Source organism: Labeo rohita, chromosome 19 (assembly GCF_022985175.1).
Source record: "Labeo rohita strain BAU-BD-2019 chromosome 19, IGBB_LRoh.1.0, whole genome shotgun sequence".
In the NCBI taxonomy this organism is placed as follows: domain Eukaryota; kingdom Metazoa; phylum Chordata; class Actinopteri; order Cypriniformes; family Cyprinidae; genus Labeo; species Labeo rohita.
The window spans coordinates 12,815,684-12,827,876 of record NC_066887.1 but is presented as its reverse complement, the minus strand read 5'-3'; the positions used below and the strand labels follow the sequence as shown (position 1 = coordinate 12,827,876).

General features: G+C 36.5%; 2 protein-coding genes across 2 annotated transcripts; both read left to right on the top strand.

Annotated features, from left to right (window-relative positions):
* Positions 1 to 316: 316 nt before the first annotated feature.
* Positions 317 to 2,482, top strand: otud6b (OTU deubiquitinase 6B). Its single transcript, XM_051136141.1, has 7 exons — positions 317 to 568; positions 692 to 834; positions 929 to 1,045; positions 1,118 to 1,430; positions 1,617 to 1,678; positions 1,774 to 1,880; positions 1,963 to 2,482. Exons 1-7 carry the CDS (start codon positions 499 to 501, stop codon positions 2,045 to 2,047), a joined length of 897 nt encoding a protein of 298 aa, XP_050992098.1. The 5' UTR covers positions 317 to 498; the 3' UTR covers positions 2,048 to 2,482.
* Positions 2,483 to 6,378: 3,896 nt separating this feature from the next.
* On the top strand, positions 6,379 to 11,613 carry lrrc69 (leucine rich repeat containing 69). The gene is made up of 8 exons (XM_051136259.1): positions 6,379 to 6,580; positions 6,808 to 6,934; positions 7,017 to 7,089; positions 7,397 to 7,592; positions 7,670 to 7,741; positions 8,746 to 8,847; positions 9,473 to 9,652; positions 10,051 to 11,613. Exons 1-8 carry the CDS (start codon positions 6,404 to 6,406, stop codon positions 10,156 to 10,158), a joined length of 1,035 nt encoding a protein of 344 aa, XP_050992216.1. The 5' UTR covers positions 6,379 to 6,403; the 3' UTR covers positions 10,159 to 11,613.
* The last annotated feature ends 580 nt before the right edge of the window (positions 11,614 to 12,193 follow it).

Sequence of the window (12,193 nt, the reverse complement as noted above, 5' to 3'; positions counted from 1 at the left end):
ATTTTATTGTATTAGGGTACCAACACTAGCAAGCTCAAATTTAGGATTTTTTATTTACTGGAAATTAGTCCCAAAAAACGAAAATCACTGCTATCTATTTTTAAAGGTAATTTAAGAATAAAGAAGAGACAGTTACTTGTCAACGGTTTCAAAATAATTCGGAGCAAAAAAAAAAAAAAAGTAAGACACTTATTTTAAGGCGCTGCGTAAATTACTGGTTTATTTATTCTCTCATTTTATACTATTATATAAAACACACAGAGGAAAACAGTATCTAAGACTTTTATTTTGATACGTTGCATTCCCGGATGTCATCAGTTTCTGCGTTCCCATTGAATCCATGCGCTTGACTTGCAAATCAACTGAAGTCTATGGGCTGACCTGCAATTTAGTCTTTGTCGAGCAGTAAATCAAACTAATGGAAATGAGTAATATATTTATTGTTTAGCTCCATTTCAGCAAACATTTTACTGCTTTGAATATTTAGTTATCTTTGACATGGAGGAAGTGGAGACAGCAGAGGAGCTGTTAGCCAAACAGCATCGCAAGGAAAAGAAAGACCTGCAAGGTAAACAGCATATCACTATCTTTCAAAAGAAATAAATCTATAAACATTTATTAGACTAAGATTAAACGAAACAAAATTGTTTATAGTGCATCCTAAATATATATGTCTCTTTTGGTGTCATAGCAAAAATACAAAGTATGAAAAATGCTATTCCTAAAAATGACAAGAAGAGGAGGAAACAGCTGACAGAAGACATCGCCAAACTAGAGGCAGAACTCACTCAAAAACATGAAAATGAGCTCAAACTACTTCAAAACTCTCCTTCTGTAAGTTATATTGTGTTGTTAGATATTAAAACACCCTACCTAGAAACCATAAAGTACATACATGTGATTGCAGCTCACTTGTACTCTTATCTAGGATTGTTCTAAGGTGGAGGAGGTTTCAAATGCTTTGGATTCTGTGAGTTTGGAAAGCAATGAGGAAAAAACAGATTCAAGCAAGCAAACTCGGCCATCTAAAGCCCAGAAGAGACGGGTACGTTCTTTTCCATTGTAGGTGGGTGTAGGTGGTCTCTCTTAAGGATACTGAGAATCTTTGGTGTTTTAGGATAAAAAGGCTGCTCTTGAGAAGGAGCGGGAGAACCGGATCGCTGAGGCGGAAGTGGAGAACCTCACGGGCTCCCGTCATCAGGAGGGTCTAAAGCTGAGGCAGAAGCTAATGGAGAGGCATCTGCAAATCAAAGAGATCTCCTCTGACGGTCACTGCATGTACCGCGCCGTGGAGGATCAGCTGACGGAGCGAGGCACCGCTCTCAGCCTTAAAGAGCTTCGGGCTCAAACAGCTCAGTACATGAGGAGCCATGCAGACGACTTCCTGCCGTTCCTCACTGACCCCAATTCAGGAGACATGTACACTGCAGGTGAATGCCATACTCTTCGGAATATGATCAAAATACAGTAAACTGTATTTTAAAAATGTAAGATGTTCCTGTTAAAGCAAAGCTACATTTTCAGCAGCCATTGCTTTTGAATGGATAAATGCAAGCTAAATATGAATACGATATGAATGGATTTTGTTGCTAACTCTGGATTCAATTTTACTTTAGATGAGTTTGAGAAATACTGCAATGAAATTGCAGACACAGCTGCTTGGGGCGGACAGTTAGAGGTAAGAATACCAGAAAATATGTCCACATTAAAACATCATAATCCACCATTTGCCTATTTTTTATGTCAATGCTTTTTATATTTTCTCCATGACAGTTAAAAGCGCTTTCACAGGTCCTCCAGCTACCAATAGAAGTCATTCAGGCAGAATCCCCCTCTATTATTATTGGTGAAGAATATGACAAGCCAACAATCACACTCGTGTAAGTTACATAAAATAAAATCATGTACAAACCATTAATTTCTCTACCACTGTGCTAAAACGCATTTCACTCTCTCTTACAGTTATATGCGGCATGCGTATGGACTTGGTGAGCACTATAACTCTGTGGAGCCTCTGAAAGATTTGGGAAATGAGGAAGAGGGTTGACCCATCACTGACACACATTAATATATGCATCTGTGCATAATTAGCCTGTAGAAGTGGACCTTCTGGAATTTGATTCCGTTTTGCTAGGATCAGCGGATTCGGTCAGGATGCTCTCAGAGGATGATGAAATAACACATGCTGGTGACTTCAGTTGCAGTGGACAAGCCTAATGTAATAGACCATGCTTGTCAGTGTTTATTCTTGAATAAACTGCTATGTGCTTTGTGTTATTACTTGGAAAACTGCATATCTGCAAGTAATTTGCTCTAAGAGGTGCTGGATCATGGTCATGCTCATGTCATTAAATAAAGATAACTTTCTATCAATAAAAACTTTGTGTTAATTAACAGGATATTAAAGGGATAGTTCACCTAGAAAATAAAATTCTGTTATTAATTACTCACCCTCATGTAAACTGTGACTGACATGGAAAAGAAGAAATTAATGAATAAAGTCATTATTTTTGTTTTCTTTGTGTACAAAAGTATTCTCATAGCTTGATAAAGTTATGGTTGAACCACTGATGTCACATGGACTATTTTAACAATGTCCTTACCAGAGGTGGGTAGTAACGAATTACATTTACTTCGTAACTAGTACTTTTAGAGTATATTTAAAGATAGGTACTTTTACTTTTACTCAAGTACATTTTTAGTGAAAAAACTTTACTTTTACTTCGCTACATTTGATGGCGTTCCTCCGTTACTGACAAAATTGTAATAAATATTTGATATATAAAATAATAATTCGTTTACGTGACTTGATCTGAAGTCTCGCGAGACGTTGGAGGGGCTGCTTCGCGAGAGTCTGCAACGCATCTCCTGCTTAAGTTCAGCGCGCGTTTAGAAAGCTGATGGCTGAAGCGGAGGATGACGTGTGTGAGCTATCGGGGGCAGATCACCCGTGGCCTCAAATCAACTCTATTTTTTCAGCACGGATACGGTTTCATTTTCCACTGTGGTGCCGATAACGGAACTCTTTGGAATGTAAATACAAATGCGTTAGTCGTTGCCTTGGTAACGCAAATGTAATATAAACAGAGATATGATCAGATATTTCTGTTTTTGGGACTTCGTTAAATAACAGAAAAAAGGACACAACTATAAACAACGCAAAAAAAATAAAATAAAAAATAAATAAATAAACAGAAGGCGACGACAGGTATAAGGTTACCAACAAATGCTGAGGGGATATGCATGCTAACGGAGTCGGACACAGAAGGTAAAACCTTTCTGAAAACTAACACATTTATTGACAATATAAATGCATGAGCTATGAACGCAGTGTAACAGCTGTTTACTTGGCTGTTTGATCATACAGCGCGCTTTCGCTTAGCACACACATTCTATCACGATAGTGGAAAAGCGGCTAATACGATGATGCCTATTTGAACCCTATTAATGGTAATTTGGTAACTATGGGCACTTTGACCTTATAGTAGAGAGGGGGTTCAATCTTCAACTGGCTGGCGTCACGTGACCTGCCAGTGGCTGGTGGCAGCTGCCAGTGTCTGATTTTGGGCGGGCTGACTGGCAGCTGCCAGCTGGCAGTATGCCTCAACAAGTTTCAGCAACAACAGATTTTCGGCAGATTTTGTGTTTTGTGCTTAATTTCTTATTGTGAACCTGTTCAGTTCTTTATTTTTAGCGCGATTAAAGTGTTTAAATGGCGGTGATTCCGACTGGTAGGTTAATGCCGCTTCTACTGGTCGCTCAGTCAGCCAGCCGCGAGAGCGCTCCGAGTTCAACGCGTTCTCTACCACTCCTACTACAAGGAAGTATATTATTTCATGATTATTAATATCTTCTTATGGATCTTGTCTTTTAATTTGCCGACGTTTTATGGAGTTTTATTATGAATAAAGTGTTTAAATGGCCGTGGTTTCAACTGGCAGCTTATTGTCGCTTCCACTGGCAGTTCAGTCAGACAGCCGCGAGAGCGCTCCGAGGTTAACGTGTTTTCGACCACTCTTGCTACAAGGAAATATATTATTTCACGATCATTAATATCTTCTTATAGGTCTAGTCTTTTAATTCATCAACATTTCATGGAGTTTTATTATGAATAAAGTGTTTAAATGGCCGTGGTTTCAACTGGCAGCTTGTTGTCGCTTCCACTGGCAGTTCAGTCAGTCAGCCGCGAGAGCGCTCCGAGGTTAACGCGTTTTCTACCACTCTTGCTACAAGGAAATATATTATTTCATGATCGTTAATATATTCTTAAGGCTCTAGCCTTTTAATCTGCCGACGTTTTATGGAGTTTAATTATGAATAAAGTGTTTAAATGGCCGTGGTTTCAACTGGCAGCTTATTGTCGCTTCCACTCCCAGCTTAGTCAGCCGCGAGAGCGCTCCAAGGTTAACGCGTTCTTTACCATTCTTGCTACAAGGAAATATATTACTTCATGATCATTAATATATTCTTATGGGTCTAGTCTTTTAATTTGTCGACATTTTATGAGGTTTATTATGAAGAAAGTGTTCAAATGGCCGTGTTCTCAACTGGCAGCTTATTGTAGCTTCCACTGGCAGCTCAGTCAGCCGCGAGAGCGCTCCGAGTTTAGGCGAAGCGTCAGTAAGCAACCAGTCGTGATCAAGTTCGTTTGACCGCTTTAGTTGTGGAAAAAAACTAAAACGTCAATCATACTAAAGAACAGAGTCATAAGAATACATTTATAACAATAAAATAGTGTGTTTCCTTGCAGCGAGAGTGACAGAGAACGCGTTATACTCACAGATCTAAAGCGGTTGAGACTGCCAGCCACCAGCCCGCCACTGGCAGGTCACGTGACCTGCCAGAATCAGACTGGCAGCTGCCACCAGCCACTGACAAGTCACATGAAGTTGAAGATCGAACCCCTATTGTTATAGTACCATATTTCACACACTATCCGAATGTTTTTCCTCATATGCGCGCTTGTGCAAGCAATGACAAATATCTTGTGAACCTTACAAACAACACACGTTCGTAAAAAACGTTCTTTCTAAACGTCTGCATGTTTTCATATCCATTTTCCAAAAATCTAAATAAATTGAAGTGCATACTGTGACGTTATACACAAATTCGTACACTAATGTGCCCATCACAGGACTGAGATAGGCTACTTTAATTCAGCCTATGTTTTATATAAACAAAACAACGAGACTTTCAAGGAGAGGTGTGTGGAAGCTTTCCAAATAGTTTGAAATTCAAGGTTTTCGCTTCGTATCAATCAGATCAGAAGTAACTAGTAACTAGCTACTTGAGTAGTTTTTCCATTGGATACTTTTTTACTCTTACTCAAGTAACTATTGGGATTGTTACTTTTACTCTTACTTGAGTAAATATTTCCATAAGTACTTTTACTTTTACTTGAGTACAGATTTTGGGTACTCTACCTACCTCTGGTCCTTACTACCTTTCTGGGCCTTGAACATGAAGGTTGCATTGCTGTCTATGCAGGGTCAGAAAGTTCTTGGATTTCATCAAAAATATCTTAATTTGTTATCTGAAGATGAACGAAGGTCTTACGGGTTTGGAACGACCTGAGAGTGAGTAATTACTGACACAATTTTCATTTTTGGGTGAACTATCCCTTTAAATACAGTCATCATTTTAAAAAACAGGTTAGACTATACAAAATTAAGCTCATATTACTTCATAATTTTGACAGTCTACTCAATAAATAATAAGTAACTGTAAACAGACGGACTAATTTTAATTGACCTAAAATCTGGTGTTTAGCTGTATTCTCACAAACCCTGTTACCACATGATTTCCTCTGTTACAAAATAATGTAAAATTACTTAAAATTATTACACATAAGAAATTATTTGGACACTTTCAGAAGTCATGATATGAAGACAAGTACATTTCAAATTACAAATCCTGACATAAAGACAAGTGAATCTATTTCTATTTCTATTTCTATTCTATTTTATTTTATTTAAGTTTTTGCTTAAAGGGCAAAATCACACATCAATAGATCTAAGTCTTTAGATATTTAGGTTACACAAATCGCAAAGGACATCGAAAATTAGTAGAAAATAAAAAACATGCAATATTTAGGTTGAATTGACTGTCAAGGTTTTCTGAAGGTTAACAACTTTTCACTAAGCATTTTTGAAAGAGCGCTTTTTAATAACGTTTCAGGTCATTTTTTTCAGGTCACTAATCGTGGAACGTGCAAAACATCTTGTTGATTTACTTGTCTTTGATTTCTGTAGTCAATATTGAGGCTACAATGACAGCATGTTATTCTCATTTTAGTCCATCAGGTGGCGCCAGCGGCCTCAGTCAACGCTATGTTAAGAAGTTGCGTTGTATCTCCATGGAAACGTGTGAAAAGTTCAAGTTAACTATACACGCGACGTGTCAAATGGCAAACGATTTAATCATCAAAGCATTAAAAACGAAATCAAACTCTCTTAATTTGAGCTCGAGGAAAATTACACATCTTCCAGAGGTTTTTGCGCGGCTGACATGGATTGTTATATTAAAGTTGAATAATAATTATCTGTCGAGTTTGCCGTCTGAACTGATGTGTTTGCAGAAGGTATGTTCGTTTTATCTGTATAACTGCTTTGTTTTATACTTCTTAATACGGATATTATTATTCTATGATAGAGCCCAAAACAAAATATGAACCATATTGAACAGCAGAAAACAAGTCGAATCTAAGATAATTAACTTACATTAATATTAGATTAAATAACTTTTACGTATACATTGTTTATAATTTTCATTCATTGTATTCATTGTACTTTCATTGTATTTTTACAGCTGACAGAGCTCAATCTAGGAAATAATGTTCTTGAGGAGATCCCATCTGTGTTAAAACACCTCCATTGTCTAAATAAACTTTATTTGTATGGAAACAAAATCAGCCATTTGCCACCAGAGGTGCTGGGTAAGATCAAAATCTTTTCTTATTCAGGTTTATTTAATTGAACTGGGTCGGGAGTATTGATTGCGTTGTGTTGTATTTACAGAGGGTCTATCAAACCTAGAGATTCTCAATTTGAACCACAATAGAATCAAAGTCATTCCTGCAGAAATAAAGAGGTGAGATGACTCAAGTCAATTGACCTTTTACAATTACAGTTACATTCATTCATTTAGCAGACACTTTTATCCAAAGCAACTTACAACTGGGGAGTACATCAAGCAAATCAAAGTACAAGCTAGATAGGGAAGATTAAGAAAAGAGAAAAAGTTTTTTTTTTTTTTTTTTTTAGAATGAAGTCAAATAGTGACGAAAGAGATGAGTTTTCAGCTGTCGCTTGAAAATTTAAACTTTTAAATTTATCTTTTACATTTTTATTGCCATTTGGCTATCATGATACTTGATTTTTTAAAATGTTTTTTGCAGGCTGTGTAGTCTAAAAAGCATCAGTGTCACAGATAATCATTTGCAGCAGATTCCGGCTGAACTGGGCTTTATGAAGAGTCTGACTGAGATTAACTTCACTAATAATAAACTGACTCAAATACCACAGCAGTTATACAATTTACCACAGCTAAGGAAATTGTACTTGGCCCGAAACAAACTGACAGAACTACCAGAGGCAAGACAGACGACTATCATCATACTTTACCCAATTTGTATGCATATTAGTGTATTAAGTGTTCGTTCTTTGCTTAGGGCGCTCTCGGATGGAAAAATCTGAAGATCTTGGATGTTGCCGGAAATTGTTTATCTGTGTTTCCAGTTGGTGTAAGTTATTCGGACAAATTGCCAGCCGTTTCAGCTGTTTATTTAAATGTTTTGGTTATTTACTAATGATTTTGGCAACATGTATGTATTTATTAAATAAGCTGATTATAATGTAATATATAGGTGGTTCTAAATGTTAATTAGTGTGACTTCAGCCCCCTTATAAATCTGTGATTAGTAATCCTGTGAAATCTGACATAGGACAATAGACAACAAAAAGAAATAAATAAACTTTTATTATTTGAGTATCCTATGATACATTAAGCTTTTATGAGACTGTATAAAAGTATATAGCAGACTACTCAGACTAAAATAGATTGAAATATGCTCTATATTTCCCAGTCTTAGTAACATGATATTAAAGATTATATAAAAGCTCTGTACTTTTAATTATATGTGCAAAGCAAAGTAAAATGTAAAAACAATCAAGTAAAAATATTCAAATTTCTTCAGTCCAGTAAGTGTTCATTTTAAAAATTAGGGGGTCGACAGATATAGGTTTTTCAGGGCAGATATTGAGTATTACAGATCAAGTAGACTGATAACCAATATTTTGAACCGATATGTCTTATATAAAAATTAATGTAAACAATAAGAATAACAAGGGGCTCTGACAAAAACTTTCTTTAAATGCTTTTAAATATTTTTTTCAGCAAATCAGTTTTGAAAATGACCAAAATGCTTAATATCGGTGCCGATAATCTGTCAGGCCGATAATCAGTCGACCCCTACTTGAAGTATAACAATGTAAAATATGCTAAAAAGAATAAACTTTTCAACCAGGTGATAGCAGGAATGTAGTAGATTGTGTAGAACATATTTCAGCAATGTTTTTATTATTTTGATAATTTAGAAGCCTTTGTGTTTTAAATACAATACAGAAGGCTTTATAGGATTAATGTTTTTTTTTTTTTTTTTACTTTTGTTCACTAACTCATACTATATAAAATGTTTTTTTTTTATAATATTTTAAAAATGTCCATTTCTTTCTCTTTAATGTTTAGTTTCAGTTTCTCACTTTGGAGGAACTGTTCTTTGAAGGAAACAATTTAGTTCCATTCACACTCATGGAGTCCATTCAAGAGAAAGAAGTCCTCTCATTAAAGGTAACTTTTTATTTGCCTTAAAAGATAATAATAATAATAATAATAATAATTATTATTATTATTGTTATTATTATTCATTATTTTTAAACATTTTTGCACAAATCTGATTTCTGTCTTGCTAGTATTTAACTAGAGGATGTTAGTAGTGGGAAAACAATTTTAATTAAAAATAAGCATGTCATCTTTAAATGGTTACTTTTAACTATAACTTTTTCATGGTGCTGCTGATTGTAGTTTTAAAGGGATAGTTCACCCAAAAATAAAAAAAAATTCATGTCGTTCCAAACCTGTAAGACCTTCTTTCATCATCAGAACACAAATTAAGATATTTTTGATGAAACCCAAGGGCTTTCTGACTGTTTTCTTTGCGCACAAAAAGTATTCTCGTAGCTTCACAATATTACGGTTGAACCACTGATATCACATGGACTATTTAAACTATAAAAACTATTTTTATATCTTCACGGGCCTCGAACATGTCAGAAAGCTCTCGGATTTCATCAAAAATATCTTAGTTTGTGTTCCAAAGATGAACGAATGTCTTACAGGTTTGGAATGTCATGAGGGTGAGTAATTAATGACAGAATTGTCATTTTTGGGTGAACTATCCCTTTAATGTGTTCAGGAACTCTCAGCCAGGCTGATCCTCCAGCAGAGCACTAATAAATTGTCAGTGGTGTCCAGAGCCCTACCAGCGTACCCAGAGCTGCAGGACATGCTGTCTCACTGGGGCCAGTGTGCTCTGTGCTCACAGCCCTTCCTCACCACCTGGCTGGAGTGTGTTCAGTTCATCAACACCAGAAAGGTATCAGCTCATTCTGCATAACACAAATGTTCAGCAGGCAGTGCCTGTGGCAGTCAATGCACAGAAGTAGCGCTGTAGTTAAAAATTGGCAGAACCTGCTTCGCTCAGGATGTTTGATGACAGTTTAACAGTTTAACAACCTGACACTCTGCTGAATTACACTTGCATAATAGGTATTTAGTATGCCTCAGGCACACAGACAACATTTGTTATTTCAATCAACAAAAATTAGCAGGGTCACAATTTAACTTATGTCGCTAATTAGTAAATATTAGCAAAAATAATGCCAAAATGTTACTATTTTTTTTCTGCACGATCCATGTTGAATGTCAATAAAAGAGGGATATTATTAGACTATCCGTTAGTAATTGGAGTCTGTACTTTTTGTCTTTGAACAGCACATGGGAATGAAAAGCTCTCAGTCTGTTCCAGTCAGAGTTCTGCTTTGTTCCTATGACTGCTTCAACAGAGATGACCACCAGTATTACGGGCTTGTACGATTATAAATTAAAAATGCATATTTTTACCTCATGACTGCTCATGATAATATTTTCAATCAGAACTTATTATAAAGAATGAATAGTTGATGTTTTTGGGATACACCAGCAGATGGCAACATTTGATCACTGACGATCTTTGATCTGGCTGTCAGATTGATATCTGCTGAATTGAATGGGTTTTTTTTTTCCTTGCAGCATTTAGTACATTTCTATATTAGATACAAATATCATGCACTTTATCATTTATACTTTAGCTTAAAAAATTATATTACAGTGAAATAAAATGTTTTATTTTAATCATTTTTAAGTGCACAATATGACTATTATATGTAGTCATTATACATTTCCTCCTGAGAAGTCATTTTTAAGTAATATGAAGAATTTCGCCACAGGCTATGCCGAAATGTGATATTTTTTCCATTCACATTTTCCCCCTTTCTACAGTCTGACTTTACTCTTGCCATTATAATCCCCAACAATGAAAGCACTCCATACCTACCCTCTGTTTGGGCCAATGGCATCTGTTCTAACCTGAGAGGAAACTTCATCTCTCCAAATTAATTTCTCATGCAGGCCTCCTGAGCTCAGAGCAGAGTCTACCGAGTTGGGCCTGATGAATAATGCAGCAGGTTTAATTGCAAAGCCAGAAACTAATGACTTTGGACTGGTTAACAGCAGGGGAACCATACATCTCTGCAAACTGAATGAAAAATCAGTTCAGAAAAAAGAAGGGGGGGAGAAAACGCTAATTGATGAATAATTAAAGCTTGAGCTACAGGGCATAATTGTGACATTTTGTTTCAATCAATTTAGAAGTGCGGGGAAAAGTGCACTTAGGAAACTAATGGTGACTGTGTGGATGTCCACTGAAAAGTGCCACGAGACTCAGTCATTTATTATACAGCCCTCAGTCAAGCTCAGCCATTATTCCAGAGCAGTTGCCTCAATTTCCAAGCGATTGTGCACTTGGCGGGCGTTAATGCGCCTCACAAATGGTATATGGACTCCCCTTGAAAGGAGGAGAGGAGATAGTGTAAACAAGTCTGTTTCGGTCTGATGTTACTAAATTACTTTCTTTGAGGCAAATGCACCAACAAGCAGAAAGCTGTCAGGAGAGCCGCCCGCTCGGCCATGATAAGACTGTATTGCATTCAAACGTCAGCAAAATCAATCAGCCAAAAGACAAGGCTCTCAATATAGCACTTCCCGAACCATCCGCTGTATTACGATCACAACCGTCTTTGTAAATCATCAAGAGTACATAAGGATCTTTTGGTTAATGCTTTCCCACATTGATGAAAAAGCAAATGTGAACAACTTTGAACATACATTTCCCTGAAATGTTGACCCAACTAGCTCAATAGCTGTTGTCTGAATGAACAATTTCATATTGAAGGATGTTTCTGATTTCAGGCTCCCAGCGTTCGGTGATGCATGAATAAATTAAGCTGTTACCATTAAAAGATTACTGTTTAGCCATTGCTTTTTTAATACTGTGTTTAAGCAGTAGCACAACGATAGCGATGTTTTCCAAATGCATAGTCATGGCACGATGCCATAGGTAATCACAGCTGTGCTGCTATTCAGAACAGTAATTGAGTGTGATATTGATTTTAAACAACAGTTCAACGAAATGCCGAGTTAAGGTGCGGTCACATCACATTTACCTTTGTTAGGCCAGGGGTCTCCAACATGATGCTCGCAAGCTGCCAGTAGCTCGTGGCCTGATTGGAGGTAGCTCACATATCAGCTGTAGGGTTATTTTAATGATCCCATTTCGAATTTGATTATCGCAATTTGAAAAACTCATAATAAATACTAAGCTTTAAGCAAAGTTATTAAGAGTCTCACGAAGGCACACCACGCAGAGTAGGTTTCTTGCGAAAACATGACTGAAGACAGAGAAATTATATGAAACAATGAATGATTTAATTATTTGTACCCAGATAGCACACATATGTCTGCAAGATGTCTGGTAAAAATCACTTGATCTGGAAAGCATCTGCTGTGTACAAACATCTGACAGACATCTGTAAGATGT

Bases quoted from the DNA above. Each gene is read 5' to 3' on its own strand.
- otud6b (XM_051136141.1), top strand. From the start codon at position 499: ATGGAGGAAGTGGAGACAGCAGAGGAGCTGTTAGCCAAACAGCATCGC. The intron at 835-928 runs GTAAGTTATATT...ACTCTTATCTAG, and splicing joins TACTTCAAAACTCTCCTTCT to GATTGTTCTAAGGTGGAGGA. The intron at 1,679-1,773 runs GTAAGAATACCA...TCTCCATGACAG, and splicing joins CTTGGGGCGGACAGTTAGAG to TTAAAAGCGCTTTCACAGGT.
- lrrc69 (XM_051136259.1), top strand. From the start codon at position 6,404: ATGGCAAACGATTTAATCATCAAAGCATTAAAAACGAAATCAAACTCT. The intron at 7,742-8,745 runs GTAAGTTATTCG...TTTAATGTTTAG, and splicing joins TATCTGTGTTTCCAGTTGGT to TTTCAGTTTCTCACTTTGGA. The intron at 9,653-10,050 runs GTATCAGCTCAT...GTCTTTGAACAG, and splicing joins AGTTCATCAACACCAGAAAG to CACATGGGAATGAAAAGCTC.